This window comes from Ictidomys tridecemlineatus, chromosome 2 (assembly GCF_052094955.1).
Source record: "Ictidomys tridecemlineatus isolate mIctTri1 chromosome 2, mIctTri1.hap1, whole genome shotgun sequence".
In the NCBI taxonomy this organism is placed as follows: domain Eukaryota; kingdom Metazoa; phylum Chordata; class Mammalia; order Rodentia; family Sciuridae; genus Ictidomys; species Ictidomys tridecemlineatus.
The window spans coordinates 203,218,978-203,243,308 of NC_135478.1; the positions used below are offsets into that span (position 1 = coordinate 203,218,978).

The 24,331-nt window shown below is 37.1% G+C and overlaps 1 protein-coding gene and 1 pseudogene across 4 annotated transcripts in view; one reads left to right on the forward strand and one right to left on the reverse strand.

Annotated features, from left to right (window-relative positions):
- Cdk14 (cyclin dependent kinase 14) overlaps nucleotides 1-24,331 on the reverse strand; it is a 701,075-nt gene that overhangs the window by 419,256 nt on the left and 257,488 nt on the right. The window contains exon 1 of one of the 4 annotated variants that reach the window (XM_021732783.3): nucleotides 14,890-15,023. The exons of 2 other annotated variants lie outside the window; for them this stretch is intronic. In XM_021732783.3, coding sequence (XP_021588458.1) covers nucleotides 14,890-14,958 — 69 coding nt within the window. In that variant the 5' untranslated portion in view covers nucleotides 14,959-15,023. Of the gene's footprint in view, nucleotides 1-14,537; nucleotides 14,680-14,889; nucleotides 15,024-24,331 lie in introns of those variants that run through there. One more of the 4 variants, XM_005334680.5, reaches the window with a different exon arrangement.
- LOC120891815 (RWD domain-containing protein 1 pseudogene) lies at nucleotides 23,263-24,024 on the forward strand (annotated as a pseudogene).

The window sequence follows — 24,331 nt, forward strand, 5'->3', positions numbered from 1 at the left end:
ATTTGGAAATTCTGTCTATACAATTTAAGCCAGAGAAACTACTACAGAATCTACTGCAAGTTAAGCCTTATCTCTATCTATATATGTTCTGAGTCAGATAGCCTTATTTAAAGGATCTGAGTATGGCACAATGGATAAGGGTAAAGATCAACTATTTACTTATAGAAAACCAGCTTTCCAAAGTATTCTATTACTAGGACAGATGAGGGGCAGCTTTTTCCTAATGTTTAGGGGTGGGGGGAATACATTTAAATAGCTAAACCTAAAATATTTCCCAGGAACATTTTGAAGCCATTCCACATTTACCATATTCACCAAGTAGTAGCAAATGATAAAAATAAATATAGAAAATAATCAACATACATTTCTTAGAAACTGTATGATTTTATAGATACATACCTAGGGTGGTGATTTCACTTACTACATTGACAAACATTTCTTACTAATTAGTTCCTAGGTCATATGTTAATTTTAAACTATATCAGTATCCTGCAGTAGTTTCAGAGTACCATATTATTCAGGCACTCCACCAGAACACATGTGAGGCTCAAAATCTTCTCACATATGGTATACATATGTATACCAGCACAAGCAAGGATGCTGCCCCTTTTCCAACAGTCCCTTGCTCAGTGCCTGGCCCACAGTAAAGCTCAATTAAACAGACTAATAAGTTAATAAATCATATTCAAGAAGATTCACTTAAATAAGTGATCTTCACACTTTCTTGCTAAAAGAGCTAATACATTTATTTACAAAAGCCATTATCAAAACAATGCCATCTTGACAAATTAAACATATTATCCATTAAATGCTATCAACAAAATATTCTTTAACTGCAAACTCATTGTGATAGTCATAATTCTAAAATGACACCCAATAGCCCTTGCCTTTGAATAATTCCCCTTCTTTTGGATGTGATTATAATGAGACAGTTCATGATTATAAATTTTGTTACATGGCAAATGGGAGATTAAGTGAATGGGCATGACATAACCAGTGAGCTCTTTAAAATCAGACCATTTTCTCCAACTAATGGCAGAAGAGAATGTGAGAGGGATGTGATCTGGCTAGCCTGGAGAAAAGCAAAAGTTCATGCTATAAACCAAACTGCCTGCAGGGCCTACATGGTATGGACTAGTGTCTGCCTGAGAGCTAACAGGAAAATGGGGATCACTGTCTTGCATACACTAGAAAATTAATTCCTGATCTTATAAAAGGATCCCAAACCTTAGATAAGAACCACAAGCCCAGATACCACCCCAATTTAAGCCTAAGATCTTGGGAAAAGAAAACAACCACAGCATGACCAGACTTCTAAGCTATGGAAGCTGTGAGATAATAAACCAGTGTATTGTGGAACTTCATTACACAGCAATAGAAAACTAATAGACTTTTTGTGGAAATTGCTTGAAGCACATTGACATTTGAGTAATGTTTTAAAGGAATAAAATACCACTTTCCAAATTTTATACACTATATCAGATCCAGAGAAAATAAGTGATGAGTCTCATGACTACTGTCAATATATGACCATATATTGAGAGTCTGTGGCATCACATAACTCCATCAGTACTATAAAGCTCATGAACAAATTTGTCACATAAGTTTATATACAATTTAATCTGTTCTGCACTTCAGTTGAGTCTGTGTGAATAAAATCGGTATCAGCACTGGCTTTGTTCATGCATCTTCATCCAGGAAAGTAATCTATACTTGAATTTTCCACATTAGGGCAAAGTAACTATTCTGGAAAAGATTCAGGTTTCCAATATTTGGGACAAGCTACTTAAATGTGATCTAGCCATCTCTGTTAACTGCAAGCACAACAGGAAAGCATCCTTGTTGGCCTACAAGCTTATAGGGCAATTAGTTCCTGTAAACCCAAGTAAAGCAAGGAGAGAGACGACTTAGAGAAAGACCCAGGTGAGGTAAAGTAAGAACAGTGTTCATTCCTCCCCAAAAGTTTGCAATTCCTGGCAAATCTTAGATTAAAACTATTGAAGTTCATGAAGAGAAGGGTGAGCAGCCTAGATCCAGCATGAAAGAGGACCCTGGAGAGCAGATTACACACTGCTACTCCCCAGTGCCTGTGTCTTTATGTGAATCCTTCTATGAACCTGTAAGCAACTTAAATAAATTCTTCCACTCCACAAACAGAATTTCTTTCCACAAAAAAAAAAAAAGAAAAAATGCATATGGTCAGTGCACTAGAATGTATTGGTTAAAGATAAAACATCATGTATTATGAAAATTCAGGAAGAGAAGCACATAGGTCCAATTGGAGAAACATCAGTGGGTAACCCTAGGGCCTCAAAAAGTCAGATTTTTCCAGTCAACGGATACTAATCCTCTTGTCTATTACTAAATTTCAGGTGCAATCCTAGTGCCCAGATTTGGGCCTGTGTTCCAATTCTCCACTAAGGAAAAGAAGAGATCCTTCCAAGGTAATGGCTTCCAGCTGAGAAACATCCAGGTGTCACCAAAAAAATCAAGATACTTTCAAAAACTCAGGAGCAATGCTAGCAGGACCGAGGAGTATGTCTGAAGGGACTTATACTGACCAAACTGTTATTGTTTATTTGAGGATCAAAAGAAAAAAAATATGGCTCAATGGCATGAGTTACCCTAAGACTAGGAGTTCATTATGATTTCTAAAGAGAAAAGTTACTATAAAGAGCAAATGGCAGTTATAATATGAAAAAAAGGTGAACAAATAAGATAAGGTTGGCTTTACTACAGAGAATGCTGTGTAGTCAAGTAGTGTGGAACAAAGTGGGAACTGTATGGAGAATAGGAATGGCTGCTCAAGGCAGGTGGGGAAGGACTACACAGTAGGGGTGTGGAAAGAAGAGCAACTCAGCATGCTCCAGTGATAAAGACCTGGTCAACAAACAGAACTCCATGCTAAATGGAGGGAAATATTTGCTCAGCAACATTTTTAAAAGTACACATCTTGCAAAGAAAACTTATGGGAAACCAATACAGGAGCCATTTAAAAAAAAAAATGTGTTAACTTTTAATAACATATGTGAAACTTAACCCTGAAAAAATGAAACTGAGCTGGAATGGCCACTCAAATCTGATAACACAAACATATCTCAACATCACAAAGCTACCTTACCTTAGCTATCTATGCTAGGCCCCAGGCCAACATCATTCTAAATGGAGAAAAAATTGAAGGCATTCCTTCTAAAAACTGGAACAAGATAGGGATACCCGCTTTCACCACTTCTATTTAGCATAGTTTTTGAAAACACTGGCCAGAGCAATTAGACAAAAGAAATTAAAGGGATACATATAGGAAAAGAAGAACTCAAATTGGCACTATTTGCTGATGATATGATTCTATACCTAGAAGACCCTAAAAGTTCTACCAGAAAACTTCTAGAACTAATAAATGAATTCAGCAAAGTAGTAGGATATAAAATCAACACCCATAAATCAAAGGCATTTCTGCATATCAGTGACAAATCCTCAGAAAGGAAAACTACCCCATTTACAATAGCCTCAAAAAAAACAATAAAATAAAATACTTGGGAATCAACTTAATAAATCACTAATTTGGAAAAGCAACCAAGACCCCAATGGTCAACAACTCAGACCTCAGATCCTGTAACCTGAGCTGTTCCGAGAACCTGTGACTCACAATCCCAAGACATTAAAAAAAAAAAAAAAAAAAAAGGACTACTGAACTCTCTAGAAGGAATCTAAATGAGTGGATCTAAAATCCAGGAAGGTAAAGAAATAATAATGAAATCAATTCAACCCACAGTACTAGTGTTTTAAAATACAGGAAGTATTAAATGTAGTGATATAATTTACAGTAATCATATTTGTGCATGTATTCTTTGTTTAAAGTATCTGAAATATATTCAAATAATCAGTGGCACTAAATTATTATGTGGAATTAAAGGGGTTTGATTAAGTCTCTAACCAGTGTTTAAATCAAAAGAGAGAAATTGGTGATCAAAATTACTTTTATTAGCTACATATATTTTTAAGGCAATAGCTACAAGACTACAAGCAATAGCTGTTTCAGGCACAGGACCCCAGATGTTCCATATACTCTCACTGTCCTTTACACATGCCTTGTCAGTGGTCTCAGCCTGAAATGACTTCCGCCCACACCAAGCCAGGACTTGTCTCAAAAATAACTTTACCCAGGTGCCCTTGCTGATTTCATCTTACCCAAGGCTTTGCTAAACAAAAGTCCTCAGTGACTATGCATTTAGTCTGCTTCAGTATTTGCATACCTTACATTGTAACTCTTCCCTTTAACAATAATTTCAACAACCTGATTATCTCCTCCATGGGGGAAAGACTGCATCTTATATTCAGTTTATATCTCCCAAGAGCACCTTTCCTTCAAATCTTCTTTCAAAAATCTAGTAAAGGTTTGTTGACTAATTCATAGGAAAGGAAGAACTTCTATAGGTTAAAAGCTGTTTTCTCAAACCATAGCTTTCCAAAGAAAATGCCTCTGGTACCTTTTCTGCCCAAGGCCCACTGCAGTAAATAGCTATCATGAGCCCTGTGTGAAAACAAGACATTCCAATATTAATGGGAATTAAGAATGTTTTCTATGACTGCATTCTTTCACACTTAACTTATTCCATTTAGAAACTGAAGTGACAAGAATCACATAAGCAGGGATGTCTCATGGAACTTGAAAACACATTAAAAAAGAAAGAAATCATCACAGATGCCAAAATAAACTTGTTACTTTTTTCAAGTAAATTCAATGCCACTAAAAATTGCAATCCAGGTGAGTGATGCAACCACACCCATGCATTCATCTCAATCAATTCATTTGGTCCACTCACTGTTAACAGAGGTTTGTTCTTTTACTGGCAGACTCTAAACTCAGGAAAAACTGTTAGAAATTCAAACAGCACTAGAAGCTCCCAAAGTCACAGTTTGACCTAAAATTTTAGCTTAGAGCCATGTAAACCCCAGCAACTGTCTATTGAAGGCATAGCAGTGGATGTGAAAGAGCACAACTTAATTCAGTTAAGGTTGGCATTCATTTCAGAAAGAAAATTCATTCGAGCTGAAAATTGTCCCCTTGAATCAACCATTTTCTGATGACTGGCTTTTTTTTTTTTTTTTAAGAGCTCTACTTCTTCACTCCACACTCTTAGTTGAAGGCAGGCACTAGAAAAGAATTGGTTTAAAATATTCCAAGTTGACCCACAGCAAATATGCATCATGCATCAAGAAGTAGCTACATCATCGTCTTCTGACATTGGTGAAAAAGAATATATATCACATGTCTAACACAAAACCAAAGTAGGCAAAAATCTTGACAATCTCTTATGTTTGTTTTCTCCCCTTGCCCATTTCCCTGTGAGGGAGTGAGTGCTTTCTCCTCTCAGTAACTTCTCTCAAAATCTGCTCCCTAGGGAAAAAGCACCATCATTCATTTACAAGTTAAGTACTTAAGTCGGAGTCTTGCCTCTCCCTGAATTTTTTGAACATTATGGAAGAAAAGCTTCCTGCCTTGTGAAAGTGATTTCTGCTCCCATCCATCATCAGGAGATAGATGAACCCAAATACTCTAGGGTAAAAAGGAAGAGGAGGAACTCCTAATGCCACTGGAATCATCTATGACAGCTGTCTTCAACTACAGCTAACCTGTAGGATCTAAAAGCATGCTGTCCTCTAATTGTGGGGTGTGGTCTTCTCTTTTCCCCTCAACAGTGTGTGTGTGGGAGTGGGGAGGTGGGTAGAGATGGAAGTGTGAACAGCCACATAGAGAAAAGACAACCAGTAGAATGTGCTATTTATATGTATATGGAGGAGATATATGTAAGAGTGTCTTTACTTTACAACTATATTTTATCAGAACCGAGCTCCTGCCCGAGATCACCTACAGATCATCATTTCTTATACATAAGTCAGAACTAAGTCACTTGTAACAAGCCTCCTAAACCCTCTGGGCCTCATTCTTCTCATCTGTTAAATGATACAGCTGAAGGAAGCAGCTCTTTTGATCTTTAATAGCTTTAATGTTCAACCATGAACTCTGGGTGGCAGTTTACAGAGACATATGATTAAAATAGACAACTAGATAAGACAAGGAATGTAAATTTATTTTTTGTGCTTTCTCTTACATGGCACTTTCCCTTAGGATTTTAGGGTTTTAGAAAAAAATGGAGATGATGCTTAGAAGGATGGAGATGCTCTCTTGGTGTTTCCAGTCTTCTCTAATTTTCCTTAACTATGAAATTCTGGCTTTTTTTCCCCTCACTGACAGCATCCAGGGCATTTGGGCTGAGGAAGTACTTCTGTGAAATGTGGTGCAACAATACATGTTGCAGGACCTTGGCAGCCCTGGTGCTATTAAATGCCAGTCCTGCCCCTACATCACTGTAACCAATGCAATGAAAAAAAAAGCCCTCACTGCAAACTACATCATTTTCAGAATGTACCTCATGATCTGTCATAAATACTCTACTGTCATCTACTTTCATATAAGCTGCTGTGGAATTTGCTTTAATATGTTTGGTTTATTTTGTTGGAATGGCAGGAGGTCTATTTGGTTTTATGCTCTTTCTCCTGTATTAATTTTATTTTCATGACCCAACTGTAAACACCTTAAGCACATAAAATATAATTTCCCTTTCTTTAGTGTCCCCAAAGCACTAAAGAATGGCCATGAAATGGGTCTTCTGTTAATATTTACTCAAACGAAGGGTTAGTCTCCTAATTATACGTCTTCCCCTTTAGTTAAAAATAGCCCCTTAGAAAATTAGTCCTAAGAAACTACATTAAAATGAGGTAATTTCCAAGTTGAGATCTTTTCCAGTCAATGAAACCAGCTATTTCCACTCACCAGGATTCAATGTCTAATAATGTGGTTTCACTTTAAAATGCTTATTTCTCTACTGAATGATTTCTTTGGGGTCTGATCTAATTTCATTTGACTCCTTGAATTCATCAACTAATGGATATGGTAGAATGGAAAACTCTTGAGACACTGTATTCTTTTATGCTGCTTCAATGACTATAGTTTTGTTACAACCTTTACTGGGCTTCAGTGCTTACCATCAACAGACTGAAAAACTGTTTCCCTAACTGTGTTATAAAATATTTAGATGGTCTTCCCAGCAGCTTAAGCTTGGACAAATGTCACTAAAATAATTTTATTTAGCTACTTTATCTTTTGCTCTAATTATATGCTTAAGATTAGGTATATTAAATATAGTTTTGCTTACAGCTTCATATATAGATGATTTATTTATTGACCTCTAGGTTCTTCATTTCAACCGAATCATAATGATGCATTTAACATAAGGTTTATTGAACATTCATAGGAAGGATAGAAATACCACCCCAATTATTAATTGAGGCCTATATAGGTTTTCATCACATTGTTATCTTTGGGCATCAAAATTTCATCTGGAGTATTCTTTGACACCTTGCTGCTTTCAAACCAGTAGCCCTGGCATCACCCTGCATGTGAAGCACATCATGGTCCTACTGAGCTGGTATCTAGATTTTTAACTAGATCTCTAGTTGACATATTCACACATTAAAGCTTGAGACATGGTACTTAATCACGTAAGGATACACCCTGCTGTTATGGTCAAATAAGAGATAAAAATTGCAAGAGAAGAAAATTCCTTCAGAGACCAAATTTGTTGCAGTTTCCAGATACAACAAGAGTGATAATATGTCACTGTTCATTGGGTGACATATTTTTTGTCCAAACTTCCCAAAAACATTAAGTCTTAATATAATTTTAAACTCTGAAATGTTTTCTGACATCATTACACAATATACGTATGAATACAAATAGCAATGGAAGTAGAGTAAAGAAAGAAAATACCTGTAGCATAAGAACATATAGAATATTACTTCCTACATGGAAATGTATGGATCATATATAAATATATTTATAACACATGAGCTCTATTTTCCATTGGCAGCCATATCTATTTTTTTAAAATATCACAACATTTTTCTAAGGAAAACTAAACCCAAAACCTTGCTTCACTTTTTATTTGTCGGGGCTTATGTGGTTGCTTTGGGGGAAAAAATAATAAAAGGAAATCACTATGGAACGAGAAAAAAAATTTTAAAGGAACTTAGACTTTTAAGAGTACCATGAGTCCTAAAACAAGTCCTTCCTTGGGGTAAAAAAAAATTAAAAGCCCTCCAGATTGGACAGAGCACATGAACTCCTACTCTAACTCTGTGCAAAGCTGGGTGAGACATCTTTCAGATACTGTTTCCACCAAAAACTTATTGAATATCACAAAAGATTAAGAAAGAAAGAAGGTGGCATGTAAATTTTTAACTCCCACTTGATATGTACGATTATACACTAATTCATTGTGGGGGGCAAGAATGTAGCATTTATATCCTGTGGTCAAATTGGTATCCAGTTCTGGGAGGTGAACTATAAGAATTAACATGACTATCCCCTACCACCACCACATTTTTTAGGGTACATGAAATGAGAATTTACACCGACAGCAAAGGAGAGAATGTCCTAAGGTTCTACAAAGCAAAAATCTATGCCAACCTACAAAATTCCCACAGCTATAGGGGGGAAATGGAATACCCATTCTTGACAAAATAGAAGGACCAAGCTACCCAAGTAGCTCACACTGCATGGCTGATTAGTTTCTTCATCAAGACATGATTCCCTTAAAGCTCTAATTCTAGAAAAGAGTCTATTCCTGCTCAAAGGGACTTTCTCCCCTCTCCTAGTTTAAATATAGCTCTTCTTTTTATTACATTTTGTCTTTGGTCCTATCTAAGATGAGGAAATCAGAATGTATTTAAAAAAACAAAAAAACTATATGATGCAGAATTATAAAATACCCTGGCAAGGGAAACTGACCAATGTTATCTATAGCAATTGGAAAACTAAGAATGTCATAAGTATTCATAATAAACAGAACAGGCTGAACTGAAAATCAATAATGTGGGCCAAGACAGTTTCTACCTGTACACGCAAGCTTAGTTTACCAGGTATTTTTAAACATCATAAGGACTGCAGAAGCTGTTATTTGGCTCAAGGGCTGTGCAAAGGACAGTCTCAGGCACCATTTGAACCTGTTTTGTTTCACTTCTGATTTCCACTGAACTTCCCCTACCTTGTGTATACTAAAGCAGGCCAGTTTTTCCTTTATGTATCTACCTTTCAAATATCTGTAGCTTACTCTTCTGTTCCTGATGCATGATAAGGCATCCAGAAAGTGCAACAACATTAAAAAATAAAAATAAAAAATAATATATTACTAGACGCACGACTGATCCGTAAGGACCTGGATTCTTTTCCCCTGGTAACCATATGAACAGCATTTAAAAATAAAGATTATAAATATTTTTAAGTTTATTCCCTGAAGGAGAAATAAAAATTGTGTACTATCATCTTATTCTGAAATAGATGGCTATATAAAAAATACAATTTATGTCTCTTCACCTATAATAACCACATTTTTAATAAAATTTAAATGTATTTTAGTGCCTGGATAACAATTTAGTGACTAGTGTCAAGAGCGATGTTATAAAGTTTAAAAGTTTGAAATAAAGCTAGATATAAACCTGACCAAAGAATTCATGAAAATATAGGACATCACTCAATATAGGATTGACTTTTGAAGCTCTTAACATTTTCAGAGAATCATATATGGGTCACTAACCACACAGAGCTTATGAAGAGAGACACAGGGAACAATGAGCCTTTGAAAAGAAAATGGAAGTATCTTTCAATGTAGCTCTAACAATTGGTCCATCTACTGTGAAGAGCTAAAATTTCAGCAATAATAAATTTGACAGAAATCCATTAATAATAAGGTCCTGACTGATTTCATGAAGACTGATTCTGTAAACCTTTCCTACAACTGAAAAAAGTCAATAGTGACTTTTAACTGAGATGTCCAAGGTGAATAGAGCAGAGCAGCTGGATGCACATATCCTGCTGCCTGTCTGCCACCTGAAACAAACCCCAGTGCTTCCAGAAGCATTTTACTGTCAACTTTGTGTTTTTAGCTAGATCTCATTTAGCTGAAGAAAAAGCTGGTGGAACAAACATGTTATCAACTAGGCAGAAAAGTCTATTGAATACACACCTTTCTAAAGCCTGCCAGATGATAAATAGAAACCTAGAGCATTCTGTTACAACCTCCTTTTATCCACTCAAACCAAAAACATTAAGACACAATCACATGTGCTCTATAATCAAACAAACTGGGCAAGATATAATGCAGTTGATGAAAGAGATGTACACTGAGCACTTCTAGATGAAATGACAATGATGATGGTGGTAGCTAACTTTTGAGCTCTTATTATATAATGGTCCCTGGGAAAACTACGTTAAAAACTAGTTTCTCAATCTCTACAACAACCCCATGAGGGGTTTATAGCATTATCTCAACTTTAAAGGTAATTAAATTGAAGCACACATGAATTAAGTAACCTTTGTAAGCCCACACAGAGAGCAAACACAGCAGATGAGATTTATTGCAGGACTCAGACTACAAAGCTCAAGCTTTTGGCCACTGTGTTGGCTCCCGAGACTTGTGTTCTGAGAGAAATAAATAAAGGAAGGACCTGACCTACAATACTTCTCTCCATTCTTGCTTCTCTCTCCTGATGCAAAAGAAAAGCACTTTTAAAGCTGCACAAAATAACTTGTCTGTGGTTTAAGGTTTTCTGGCCTATCCTTCCATCCTCCCTGCAAATCTACCACCAAACTAAACATGCATTTGATTAATCTAATTCTGAATCAGCCTCATATCACAAAGTCAGGTCATGACAGAAAACAGAAAAACAGAAAACAGAAAAATTGGGCTAATTGGAAAAGATAGGATGATTCAGTTATTAGGTATGGCCATGTTGAATTTTCCTCCTCTATGTTTGGCCACCTGGACTGGGAATTAAATGCAGAGAGACACATGAACTCCTGACTGACCCAGCCTACAAATTGTCAAATCAGTTGATAAGAAATAAATGGACAGCTTTGGGACCAGACCTTAGCTTTCAAAAAAGGATCATCTAGCAGATAAGCCATCTGGATTTAAGAAAAGCAGTGTGGAGAAGAAATCTAAGATAGAGAAAACAATGTTGATGAAGGTCAGCTTACCTCATCCAATGAAACTCTGCTTAATGTGGCATCAAGCCTACACTCATTCTCTCTAGTTCAGAGGATTTCTGGGGGTTTCTGGTTGAGTGTCCACTGAAAACAGGAGTGGGAGGAAAAGACAGCCTGGAATGGATCTCAGGAGATTGAGCAGGGTTTCCATCAGTCTTTGCTACAGAATTAGAATGAATAAGGGACTAGAAGCACAGTAAGTGAAATCTGAATGTTAATGATGGCAAAAACCACAGTCCACCTTCCCATTGAGGATTTCAGTAGACTGTTGCTATCCACAAAGAATGGACATGAAAATCTCAGCAGCCCAGTTATCATGCTCAATCAGCAGGAGATATAAAGAATCTAAATACACTTTCCTCTACATTTCTATTCTTAATTCCTTGGCCCTTTCCCACAGGCTATTATTTTTAGTATCTCTAAATTATTTACTTAGCTGTCCATATGTGGAACTTAATTTAGTGACATCATGTAAGGGGAAAAAAACACTTATCTTTTCCGTATAAAAATCAACACATACTCTTAAAAGGAATGAAATTCTGACATGTGCTATAACATAAATAAATCCTGAAAACATGCTAAATGAAATAAGCTGGACACCAAAGGCCAGATACCATAGGATTCTATTTGATATAACACAAGGTTACAGAGTAGGCAGACTCACAGACACAGGAAGTAGAGGAAAGACTACCAGGGAACATGAGTAGGGGTGGAAAGAACAGTGAGCTATTTAATGGCTGCAGTTTATGTTTGGGATGATGAAAAAGTGCTGGAAACAGATAGTGGCGCTGACTGCAAAATAGTGAATGTACTTCACGCACTGAATTATAAACTTAAAAATTGGTAAAATACTAAATATTTTAATATTTTAATGGGATTTTTTATATAGTTGTAGATGGACAGCATGCCTTTATTTATGCGGTGCTGAGGATGGAACCCAGTGCCTCACACATGCTAGGCAAGTGCTCTTGCACTAAGCTTCAGCCAATTGTAAAAATCAAAGGTTATAGTATCTCTTTCACGATTACCAAAATGGAAACACATAAACACACACAAAACTTGCCACAGAGTTTCTCACTGAAATATTTTAAAAACAAATAGATTTTAAGTTCCTTGAGGACAGGGAATAATGCATCTGTTAAATTCATTATTATGATACACTAAATTCTCTGTGAATGTTTGTTTAATATATAAATGTTTAAAAGAAAATAGAGGCTGGGCTGGGGTTGTAGCTCAGTGGTAGACTGCTTATATAGCTTATGTGAGGCACTGGGTTCAATCCTCAGCACCACATAAAAAATAAATAAATAAAATAAAGTATTGTGTCCATCTACAACTAAAAATATGTATTTTTTAAAAGTCCACAACTATAATTTAAAAAATAAAAAAAAAGTAGAGGAAGAGTTCTCCTAAATAGGAAATATTTTAAAAGCATTAAGTTTACTATCCATGAGAAAGTATTCTAGAGCATAGTTCAGGGAAAATGCCAATACTCTGTATCCAAGCTCTGTGTACTTTCTCTGTATCCAAGAGCATGACTTACAATGCCTTACATACAGTAGGGAGTTAATAAATGTTGGCACAAAGAGGGGAAAATGTGATATAAAATCAGTGTCATATTACTACTCTATTATTCTGCTTTTAAAAAACTACTTTTTTAGATGTGTAATTCCTTCTGTTACAGGATGGAAAAATAAACCTCACAGTTTACACAAAGTGAAGGTAAAAATATAAATAGCTAGAACATATCACTCTGAGAAAAAGAAACAGCAAACACAGGGCACATTGTCTTCTAAATAGAAAAGTTCTATCTTTTTTTAAGAACAGATTATAGTTCATCTTATTTTTTTAGAAAATAGTAATTTTTTTTTTTTTAAGAAAATTTCAGGGGCTGGAGTTGTGGCTCAGTGGTAGAACACTTGCCTGGCATGTGTCAGGCCCTGGGTTCGATCCTCAGCACTGCATATAAATAAATAAAAATAAATAAGATAACAGATCCATAGACAACTAAAAAATATCTTTAAAAAATAAAAGAAAATTTCAACTCTTTGGAAGAAAATCCAAATACTCATTTTCAAAATTCCATGTCCAATCTTCACAGTAAATAGTTGAGTGATAATAGAAATACATTTAAGAATGCCTCCTCCAGAAATCATTTTTTTATTTATTGTGAATCATAACATGTTATCAATGTTTCCTTCAGCCAATCAAGTGATCTGGTATTTTCTTAAATTTACTTCTGACACAAAATTATACAGAACTGGCTGACAACCAACATGCAAGTTACTGATGATATTGAAAATATTCACATTTTACGTGAATTACTAAATTAAGGTATGTGTACATAAGCAGACTATTTTAAAAGCAAGAAAAGAAAGAAAGAAAGAAAATCAAATACTAACATCCCTAATATTCACCATCTATACAGTAGATGAATCCACATAAACTCATCAGGACCATATAATATATTAATCTCACTCTGAACAACATTAAAACATGTCCTTCAACTTCGACCCCCTGCCCCTACCACTACCAAAAATTGTGTGTCAATTCACAAAGGAAACAGAAATTCAACCTCTGTAGATGTCAAGATTTACATCTCAATCTCATGATTTTTATCTTCTTATGAACAGGTAAGCATCATTTTAGAGTAGCCGTCTGTCTGCTGCCCTGGTTTTTTCATGCATGCAGGAGCTCTCCATTAGCCTCCAAAATGCCAACAGTCCACTATAAGAGGAGCACTTCAAGCAGACTGCATGAAGGATTATCACTTCTGCGCATGAAAGCATACCACTACAGGTGTAATGATGCAAAATACTAGCACTCTGACCTCTGCTCAGCAGCACACACTTAAAGCAGGTGCATTTCTGTGCTCCAAGGAGAGAGGGGGTGGAATGAGCAAGAAGGAAGACCCAGATCCTCAATATTTTAGAGATATTTATCCCATTCAGATCCAGTCCAGCTAAATTCATGGACATCAGTTTACCAAAGAAAAAAGTGGTCTTCTGTTCTTCACTCACTTGACTCAGAGGGCATTTAGTCAAGCAAAGTCAGGAAAAACAATCTATAATATTTCACTAAGCTATATCAAATAGGACTAGTTTCAGAAGAAATAGGACTCATCTATGGCAAAGAAGCAGTCCTTGAACCTTTTCCTCATCTTATCACTGCCACTGGTGTTTACAAACTACAAGCGATAGCCTCAGGAGCCTCCAGAGACTCTCATGAGTAACCTCCTGTCGAAAGCCTAATTTAAATACCCCTTTATCAATCTGGTGATGGTTTTGGCAGTTAAATAGAAGGGAGTGAGTAAAATGACATGCATAAAATGAATCCTTTTCAAGTTGTAAATGAGTGAGTCAGGATTCAGACTTGCCGAGATGCTCCAAATTAAAACCCTTGCTATCATTTTAAGCATGCTCCGTCTTACCGTTTTGCTGTTGTCTGTCTCAAGCTTGATTCACCTGGAACTCTTTAACATGTCTCTAGCAATATGTTTTCACCAGGCCAGCCTTATACAGCAACTGAATTCACATCTTTCTGCACTAGCAAGCTGAAATGGTACGGCCGTACTACAACCAAGACAGGGGGAAGCATAAGCACAGGAAAAAAAAAAAAAAAAACAGAAATCACCCAAGAGAAGCTAATCTCAGTAGAATAACACCAATAATGGTTTCAGAAGAGGACAAAGGACATGCTAACTTTCAGTATCAATAGCTTTAACAGTTCAATTTTTTTCCCAAAAAAAATCTAATTTTTTCATCCAAACACGATGGACTTGCCTGTGGAGTTCCCAGGAAGACAGAGTAACCGGGCTCTGCAGCAGCATTGCAGCCAAAGTAACCGTGCATATGCTGTCCAGGCAATTCACAACACCGGCTCTTCAGAAAGATATTGATTTGCAATGCAGGGCTGCTTCAAAAGAATACAGAATGGGAGCCAAACAGCTAATGGTGATTGCATAGGAGGAAAAACATTTAATCAAGGGGATGCACCTCATCATGCTCAATTCAATTTTTTAAAAGCACTGGAGAAAGCCAATAAGTGTCCTGAGTGACAACCCCATTAAACAATAATCTGAGGCCCTACAGAAGCCAAGTTTAGGTTACCATTATTAATGCTGCAAAAGCTGAGAAAAATGGTTTAATGTGTCTATGTGCATACATTTGTCATATGTAAATGGGACATAATGAGAACTCTAAAATAACCATGCACCAAATACATAAGGTTAAAAAAAAATGCACAGGTGTAACATTCAAAGAACCAAAGTGACAAAATGCATAGTTATGAGCCTTCAGAATTTTAGATGGGTATAGAGCTCATACCACTCACAAAGATAAAATACCAACACAAACCAAATCTCACAATTCTTAGGCAAATTGTGCCAAGTCATGCCACAAGGTGCTGGATGGCACAGGAAGGATGCCAAACTACCACTCTTTTAGCGACCCCTACAGGGGAGTGATTGATCTACAGTTATCCTGTTTAAAGGATTTCCTGTTCTGGGAAACAACTAGAGAATTCGTACCTTAGATTCCTACACAACAGTGCAACTGACAAATACCCTAAGTAAGAAATTGAAAAGTCAGGCATAAAAATCTGACCTCATACATTTTCACTTATTTAAGAAATTAAGGTACAAGAGGAGGTAACTACTCTATCAATATGAGTGGTCAATAACCCCATAACTCAGGGGACTTGGGCACACACCAAAGATCAGAAAGCTGGGGAAAAGCACTTTCCCTTCACATCCTAATTGGTTTAAATGAGTCATCTCTCTTTGCCCCTAACTCAGAAGCCATCTTCACCATCGTCACTTTGAATGATGATATTCAACTTTATTTTTTTTGCATCATACAAGTTCACTCAAAATCTGACAAAAAGTTCCTCTTAGAATGTAAATGTTATGTTTCTTTCTTTACTAAAGTTCACGGGGAAAAGCTATCTCTTTAATATCTGAAAACTATTGAAACTATTAAAACTATTTTTCCAAACATCATTTCTTCAGAGTGGACTCTTCCCTCCAGCCCACAAAGGCTTTTTCAGAACCACCAGAATTTCTTATTTGAATCATTTAGGATTTAATCATATGCTGCTACCTAAAATTCTCTCATAGTATTGGAATTTTCCTTATTTAAGCCCCTATAGGGACAAACCATATCAACTGCTTCTTGTTTTGTTTTGTTTTGTTTTTTGTTCCCCCCACAGCTCATAACACAAGGCCAGGCATCTGGCAAATAAACATTTAAAATAATCGATGAATTTCCCAACTTTGTATTTTAGGGCAAGAATATGCATTTTGTTCTTTGGCAATCTTCCTTCCCCTATCATTCAATGTTTTCTGTAAAAATACCTGTATTAGAAATGCTATCTAAGTCACTCATTCTAAGTAATTTAATTCCCATGTCTTTTTTTCCACCAAGTTGGCTGACCGGGACACATGAAGTGTTCCCACATTTACTTAAGCTATCTTTATAAAAACCAACAGGATGAGCAAAACAAAATTTCCCCTTTATTCTTTATTTTAGTCCTTCAACAAACACATATGGAGGTGCCCAGCAGTGTTAGCAGATGTGTTCTCTGCAAAAAACTCAATGATGGGTGGGAAAAAAACAAGTGATTATGATACACTGAAGGAAGTGTTTTGAGAACACTGGATTGGGTGCAAATAACCTCTGATGGGCCTGGAGTTGACTCAGTGGTAGAGCGCAAGACTTGCGCATGTGAGGCACTGGGTTCAATCCTCAGTACCACATAAAAATAAAAAAAAGGCATTGTGTCCATCTACAACTAAAAAAAACATTAAACACACACAAAAAAAAAAAAAAAAAAAAAACAAATAACCTCTGATGGGCCTGGAGTTGACTCAGTGGTAGAGCGCAAGACTTGCGCATCTGAGGCACTGGGTTCAATCCTCAGTACCACATAAAAATAAAAAAAGGCATTGTGTCCATCTACAACTAAAAAAAAAAATTAAACATACACACACACACACAAAAAAAAAAAAAAAACAAATAACCTCTGATGGGGGTCTCAAAAGAGACTTGAAGAAGGAAAGCTGAGTCTTCCAGACTCTGTCCAGGAGGGGAAGGGTATTCAGGAACAGCCCTGGCAAAAAAGCTTCCATGAACCTGGAAGATGCTTGAGGAAATGACAAAGTAGGTCACAGCATGCTGGCAGCTGTGGCACCTGAAGGAGAAGTGCTTCAATGCCCTGCCATAGAGTGGCCCATAAGCCATGCTAAGTTAGGGGCTGGAGCTGGGGCTCAGTGACAGAACACTTACCTACCATGTGTGAGGCACTGGGTTCGATTCTCAGTACCACATAAAAATAAATAAATAAAATAAAGGCATGCTATCCATCTACAACTACTGAACAACAACAACAAAAAAAAGTAGAAGCTTTATCTAGTAGGAAATTTTCACTTGCTCCAAAAAGAGGGCCCAAATGGACTACAGGCAAAAGAGGGGCTGGATGGAATTTTTCATTTTACAATAGGAAAATGACATAGAAACTGGATTTGGAAAGGGAACGGGGGAAGGCCACTTGGGAAAATTAGACAAGACCCTGAACTAAAGCAATGAAATGGAAAGTCAATGGAGGTGATTAGTTGCTTAATGAGTGACTGGACATGAGGTCTAATGGAAAGGGAAAATTCAAGCACAACTCTGAACCTCTAGTATAAACTAAGTGCAAGGTTGGATTATAGACTACAAGAGTGGATAGAGGAAGAACAGCAGCTTAAGAAGGAAAGGAAATTCATGAGTTCAATATTTTACACTGAGTTTTAGACCTCTCTGGCAAAATCAAGTGAATGTGTTGAGTAGGCAGCTGCATAAAATTCTGGAGCGAAGGAGCAAGATCAAAAGTTTATGTGCCTTAAGGTTGGGAATTCCTAGAAACACAGCTTAGCTCGGATTCTCACTCACCTAATATTTTAAAGACATGCTCTCAATGGAAGGGAATGAGGACATGAGACAAGGAGGGGAAAATCATGAAAGAAATGTGGCTCAGATGAAATGCCTGCACTCGATGTGGGTCCCACTTGAAGCAAGAGAAATAGCTTTTGTACCCTGGCCCAGTCAGTATTGATTGGGGCCTGGAGAGCAAGGCTTCCACAAAGCTAGGGACACACTGACCCAGATGTGAGCAGGGTGCCTACAGCACCCACCAAACTATGCTTCAGTCATAGCGGACAACTGTTCTTTCCCTCAAAGCTTATCCCTGCCTCAGGCATCTTTATCTTTGCTGTTTGCTCTGCCTAGAATGTTCTTCCCCAGATAATCCCTTGGCTGACTCCTCATTGCTCAGTGGATCTCAAGACTCTCCTCCTCAGAGTCCCTCCAATTGGCTTCCCTCCCTGGTTGCTCTCCCTCCCCAATCACTCTGAAATGCTTGTTCACTAATTTGCTTTGTTCATTTGCTCTCTTCATCCTCCTTTAGGATGAGAACTGCTCAAGGGCATGAGCTCCTACTCTGGTCCTCCTGTGTTCCCCAATCACCTAGAATAGCACCCAATGCTTGTTGCATAAATAAATAGAACTCACTAGTGACAATACTCAAACAAATTCTGGGGATGTGTATTGTTGAGAGCCACAGCCAAAGGGGCCCCAGCAAACTTCCAGCTGATTGGCTCACCGTGGTCCTAGCAAACTTCCAGCTGCCAGCTGATTGGCTCCTATGCAGTGATGCTCTTTGGGCTGTTTCCCCCCCCTTTCAGACCACAGAGCTGCTCATTGGGGGACTCTTTTGGCTCCGCCCACACGATCCAGCCAATCAGCCTCAAGAGCAGGAGGAGTGGGGGGGTTGAGAGGCTGGTGGGAAGCCAGATGGTGGTAGTTGGGCTCTGAGGGAATTCCTGAAGAGCTTGTGTGGTGCTGTGTGTGTGTGTGTGTATGTGTGTGTGTGTTCTAAAAATAAAGTTGGTTTCTGCTTGATAACAGGCTCCTGAATTGTGCCCAGCCAGACTGTGGCAGTGTATGGAGTGGAAATGGATGTAGAGCTTGAGGAATGAGTAAGAAGAAAAGGCTGTGTCAACAAATGACAATTTTATAGTTGGCCACAAAGCAAAAGTAAAGATAGGGGCTACAGGGCAAAGCTGCGTAAAATTTATCATTATGTTCATGCCATGAAGAATAACTTCATTAGGGGACACTGACATGTATCTGAAATTATACCACAGAAGAACAGAGGTTAAAAACAAGTTTCAATTTTCAAAGAGAAGAGACAGAAAATCTTGTTCAAAAAAACAAGCATCTTATTGGATAAATGAGTACAAGGTAAATAAAAACTGATCCCTGGAAATGCCTGCCTTCACATGAAATATTTTTTAAATTCTAAAACATACTATGCACATCTATGACATTTTAAGTAGATTATAAAAAGAGCAATCTTCAGATTACCTCAACTGACAATGGGGTCGATTGTGAACATCAGCCTCAGCCTTCAGGGTAACAAGCAGACACAGGGCTGCCTGGCCTCCCCCTCAATCACCTGACACCTTCCCGAATTTTGCTGCTGCCTTTGTTTTCATGTTCCTTTCTCTCTCACCCTTCAGGCTTTTCTGTGGCCCTAAATGTGTCTCCTTCTCAACATCATCAGCTTCTCTCAATCTTGCCACAAGCTTTTTCAAGGATCCATCCTCGTATGGGGCACATTTAAGAGTTTGAGTCTCTAGGTGGGTTGGGAGCAGAGCTGGAAGCTCTCTCCTCTCCTCTCCACAGGCTCTGGGGCACTTCTTGGCTATTCAGACCCCTTGTTTCACGCCACCCTACCCAGCACCATCTCCGACTCTGCCAGATATCTGAGCCTCACCTAAGTAGGCTCATAGAACAGACAGAGCATTAAAAATTTGGAGGAAAAAAAGTTGATTGAAGAAATGGATACAGAAACACTTTTTTGTTCAGAATTAAACAAGGAAAAATAAACACTAGGAAAACTTTTTCAAGAAGAGGAGAAGGGGAGAAAAAAGCTTGCTTTGTACATATGAACAAGCCGCCCACTTACATTTTTTTAAGTGTGAGAGGAAAACATTTTGATTGTTTTGAAAAGTGATAAAGAAAAGATAAAAATTTTTCCAAAATAAATTGGTTTTCAAAACCCTTATAAGCCATGTCTTTTTTTTTTTTTTTTAGGTCAATGACAAGTTTTGTTTTTTTGTTTTGTTTTGTTTTCATGTACCTGTAACATTTTTAAAAAATTTTTTTGTAGTTATAGATGCACAACATGCCTTTATTTTATTTATTTATATGTGGTGCTAAGGATTAAACCCAGTGCCTCACACATGCTAGGCAAGTGCTCTGCTACTGAGCCACAATCCCAGTCCCCATGTCTTTCTTTCATAAGCATTTATAATCAAATGTTCATGTCACTGACCAATTTTAAGATGTTCGCATAGCTTTAGTAACCCAAACCTTAACTTTCTAGTAAACCCAGACAATTTCATGACTTAATTCTTATACACAATGCCATTCAATATAAACACCAATATATCTAGAGAAATGTTAACTTAAAATACTTTCTTGAAACAATAAAATTCTGGAGTTTAAGTTGAATATTTAAAAGGTGTTTCTTAACTATAATACCAAAACAACCATTTAAAAGTCATCACTCATCACATTTCATAGTATTTTCAGGATTTTCTTCTTAATATTATACAACTTTGAGTGGTTTCTTGATTTTCAAGGGGAAAAATGGAAACAATTTTATCAATAAATACAAGAGATTCTATTGCAATCTAATAATCTTCTTCCTGAAAAACTTTGCACTCTGTTCACTGTTAAATTGCACCCCAAGAACAAGAGGGAAAATAAGATAATAGATCGAGTTCTCAAAACCCATTCATCCAAAACATTAATAAAAAGAATTCTAACAAATTCACACATGCCATGTCTTTTTTCCCCCTTATTTTTTAAAATTTATCAACTATGTAACCTTTTTATTTTATACTAATTGACAATTTATAATTGTATGTATTTATGGGGAACAATGTGATGTTGTGATTTGTGACTACAATGTGGAATGATTATACAAGCTAATTAGCATATTCATCACCTCAGTTATTTTTTGTGATAAGAACATTTGAAATTTACTCTTAACATGATTATTAACAGTATTCACCATGCTGTGCAAAAGACCTACAAAAAGAAAGAAAACCTGATTCTTCCTGAGACTTTGTACCCTTTGGCCATTATCACCCATTCCCTCCTTGTCCAGCTCTGTAAGCACCATTTTGCTCTCTGCTTTTTCGAGTTCAACTGTTTTAGATTCCACAAGTGAGTGAGAATATGTGGTATCTCTCTGTTATCTCGCCTGTTTATTTCACTTAGCATAATGCCCTACAGTTCCATCCATGTTGTTGCATTCCACCTCTTTTTGGAGGCAGAATAGTATTCCATTGTGTAAGAACACATTTTCTTTTTCCACTTAGGTTGATTACATAACTTGGCTATTTAATACCACTGCAAGAACATGAGAATGCAGACATCTCTGTAACAAACTGGTTCAAATCTTCTGGATACATACCCAGAAGAGGGATTGACAAATCTGTATTATCAGCTCTGTATTCCCTACAGTGCTGATACAGATCTTATATATGACAGATGCTCCATAAATGTTTCTTGGCTACAGATAAATCCTTCACTGTTCACTGTGATCTGCAGAAAATATGTCCAGGTGAAAAAAGTTCGGTCATGAATTTCATCTAGGTTGAAAATTAGAAGTCCAAAGATGGAGCTACTACAGAGGGACTTCAAACTGTTGCACTTATCAAGAAGCAACATGGAAGGTTAGAATCATGGCTCTAATTACACAAGCAGGTCGATGCAGACTATAATAATGAAAAAGAAGGCCTTATTTTTGCCTGGCTTTCAAAAAAATCTCATGTCACTACACAGTTATGCTTCCACCCAAGATTTCAGCAAGAAGAATTTTCTTCTTCCTTTATGATGTGTCTTCAACTGCCCTGGGTAACAATCTATCTGCATCTCAGTCTTTGCTTCCCCTTGGTTAAATTTCTAATCCTTGTCACATAAAACATGTGTTTGCATTAAAATATTAATTTTCTACATATCTACTATATATATATATATATATATATATATATTGTTTCCACAAACGAAAAAATGCATGTTAATATATTTATTTTTATTCAAATGATATATAAAATGTGAGGGCATTTTTTTTCTATTTAAGATCTAGCAGCACACAACTGGAGGCATTTTAATGTGATGCCATACCACAACTATGTAGACTAAAGAGGACTCAGATGTAAGACTGATTTTATTATGACCACATTCACTAAAGAACAGTATCTGAAAGTTCAAAATGTTTAGAACTACTATAATTTGAGAAATGAGAGTTAAATCATAAGACTTCAGTGGAAGACACAAAATTCTCAGGTAGCAGCAAAAAGAAAAGCAAAAGGTACTGAGGAAAGATATGCAGATTTCTGTCTCATGCTAGGGTTATGATGTTTGTAAAGACTGAGGTTGCAAATCCATGATCATTAAAAAGCTCCTTTAGGGGCTTGGGTGGTGGCTCAGTGGTAGTTTGCTCATCTAGTATGTGTGAGGCACTGGGTTCAATTCTCAGCACCTCATATAAATAAATGAATAAAATAAAGGTTCATCAATGTCTAAAAAATTATTTTTTACAAAAAAAGAAAGAAAAGATAGTTCCTTAAGGAACTAAGTCTCATTCTTTAAAAACTTATCTCAATTGCTGCAACCTGCAGCCAGATCAACCATGATCTCCACTGTAGTGTGCTACATGGGTGTTGGTACAATCCATGGGCATCACGAGGGCCACAATGACAGATTACAGCGACAAGCAGAGCAAAAGCTGGAAGCTCTCGAGTCTATTTACCCTGATTCCTTCACAAGCAGGAGTGTCTCAGCTATCCCTGGGAGCCTCCAGTCCTGTTCAGGTTCTCTCACCAGCAGGACAACTGTGCTGCGAGGATGTCAAGGGGATGAGTGAAGAAGGGATTGAGAGTATCATTCCCTAGCTTGACTGCACAGTGATCTAACCCTCCTAACAACTAGTCTTCCAAAATTATAAATGGATCTCCTGATACCACATTCTCCTTGAGTAGTGCTTCACTTGATAAGGTCCTGCTAAATATCATCAGAAAATCCACCCAGCTCACCATTACCATGATATCTGAGGCTGGAGAAAATGATGAAACTGTTCGGATTATCCTCAAGTTTACATATGATGAAAAATATCAAGATGAAGCTCCTCTCTATGAAATATTCTCCAGGAAAAGCTAGATGAAATGACATTTCTCAGACGTTTTAACATTATTAACATTGCCGATTGAAGAAAATTTTGGTATGGTGATGATCTTTAGTAACAGCTGTGCAAGAGAAATTAAATGAGGGGCTGAGGCTGTGGCCCAGTGGTAGAGTGCTTGCCTGACCTGTGTAGGCCCTGGGTTCGATCCTCAACACCACATAAAAATAAATAAAACAAAGGTATTGTGTCTATTTACAACTTTAAAAAAAACAGAGTGAAAGGACATAAAAAAAAGGAAAATTAAATTAAACAGATCAGATGAGAACTGATGAGAGGAAGAAAAGAAACAGAGAAGCCAAAGAAGCAGCAAAGCAATTATTCCATGGAAATCCTGTTACAATAGAGAATTTCTTAAGTTGGAAGGCCCAAGAGTAGAACTCTTGGAAATTAAAAAGAAACATATGAAAAGAGAAGACCACCAGGAAAAAATTAAGTAAGTGGGAAACGGTTATTTGAAACAGATCATTGACACATCTGATAACCAGTTCTTGGAGGATGCTGGAAACAGTGTGGAGGTAGATGGGTCTTTGTTCCAGGAAATGAATGACTTGGAGGTGGCGGATGATGAGGATGATCCACACCACAATCCTGCTGTCCCAGGGAGGGACTTGGCAGACTAATGGGCTATCCCCATCTGTGGAAAGGCTTGACTGCCACAGCATCTGTGGCTATGCTGAGAGGTTTTGATTCTTCTTTTTTTTTTCCCTAAAAAAATGATTTTTAGGAGAATATTTTTCTAATCACATGCATCATTGAACTTAACAAACTGACCTTAAAATAAAATAAAAACTTGCCTAAGTTTCTGAGGTAATTATAAAAGGGGGAGGCAGCAACTAAACTATTTTTTTTGTAACTCAGCTTTACTGCTTTTAGAACTTTAACCCAGGTTTCTAAAATATCACTTAGTTAGAATATTAGGAAAATTCC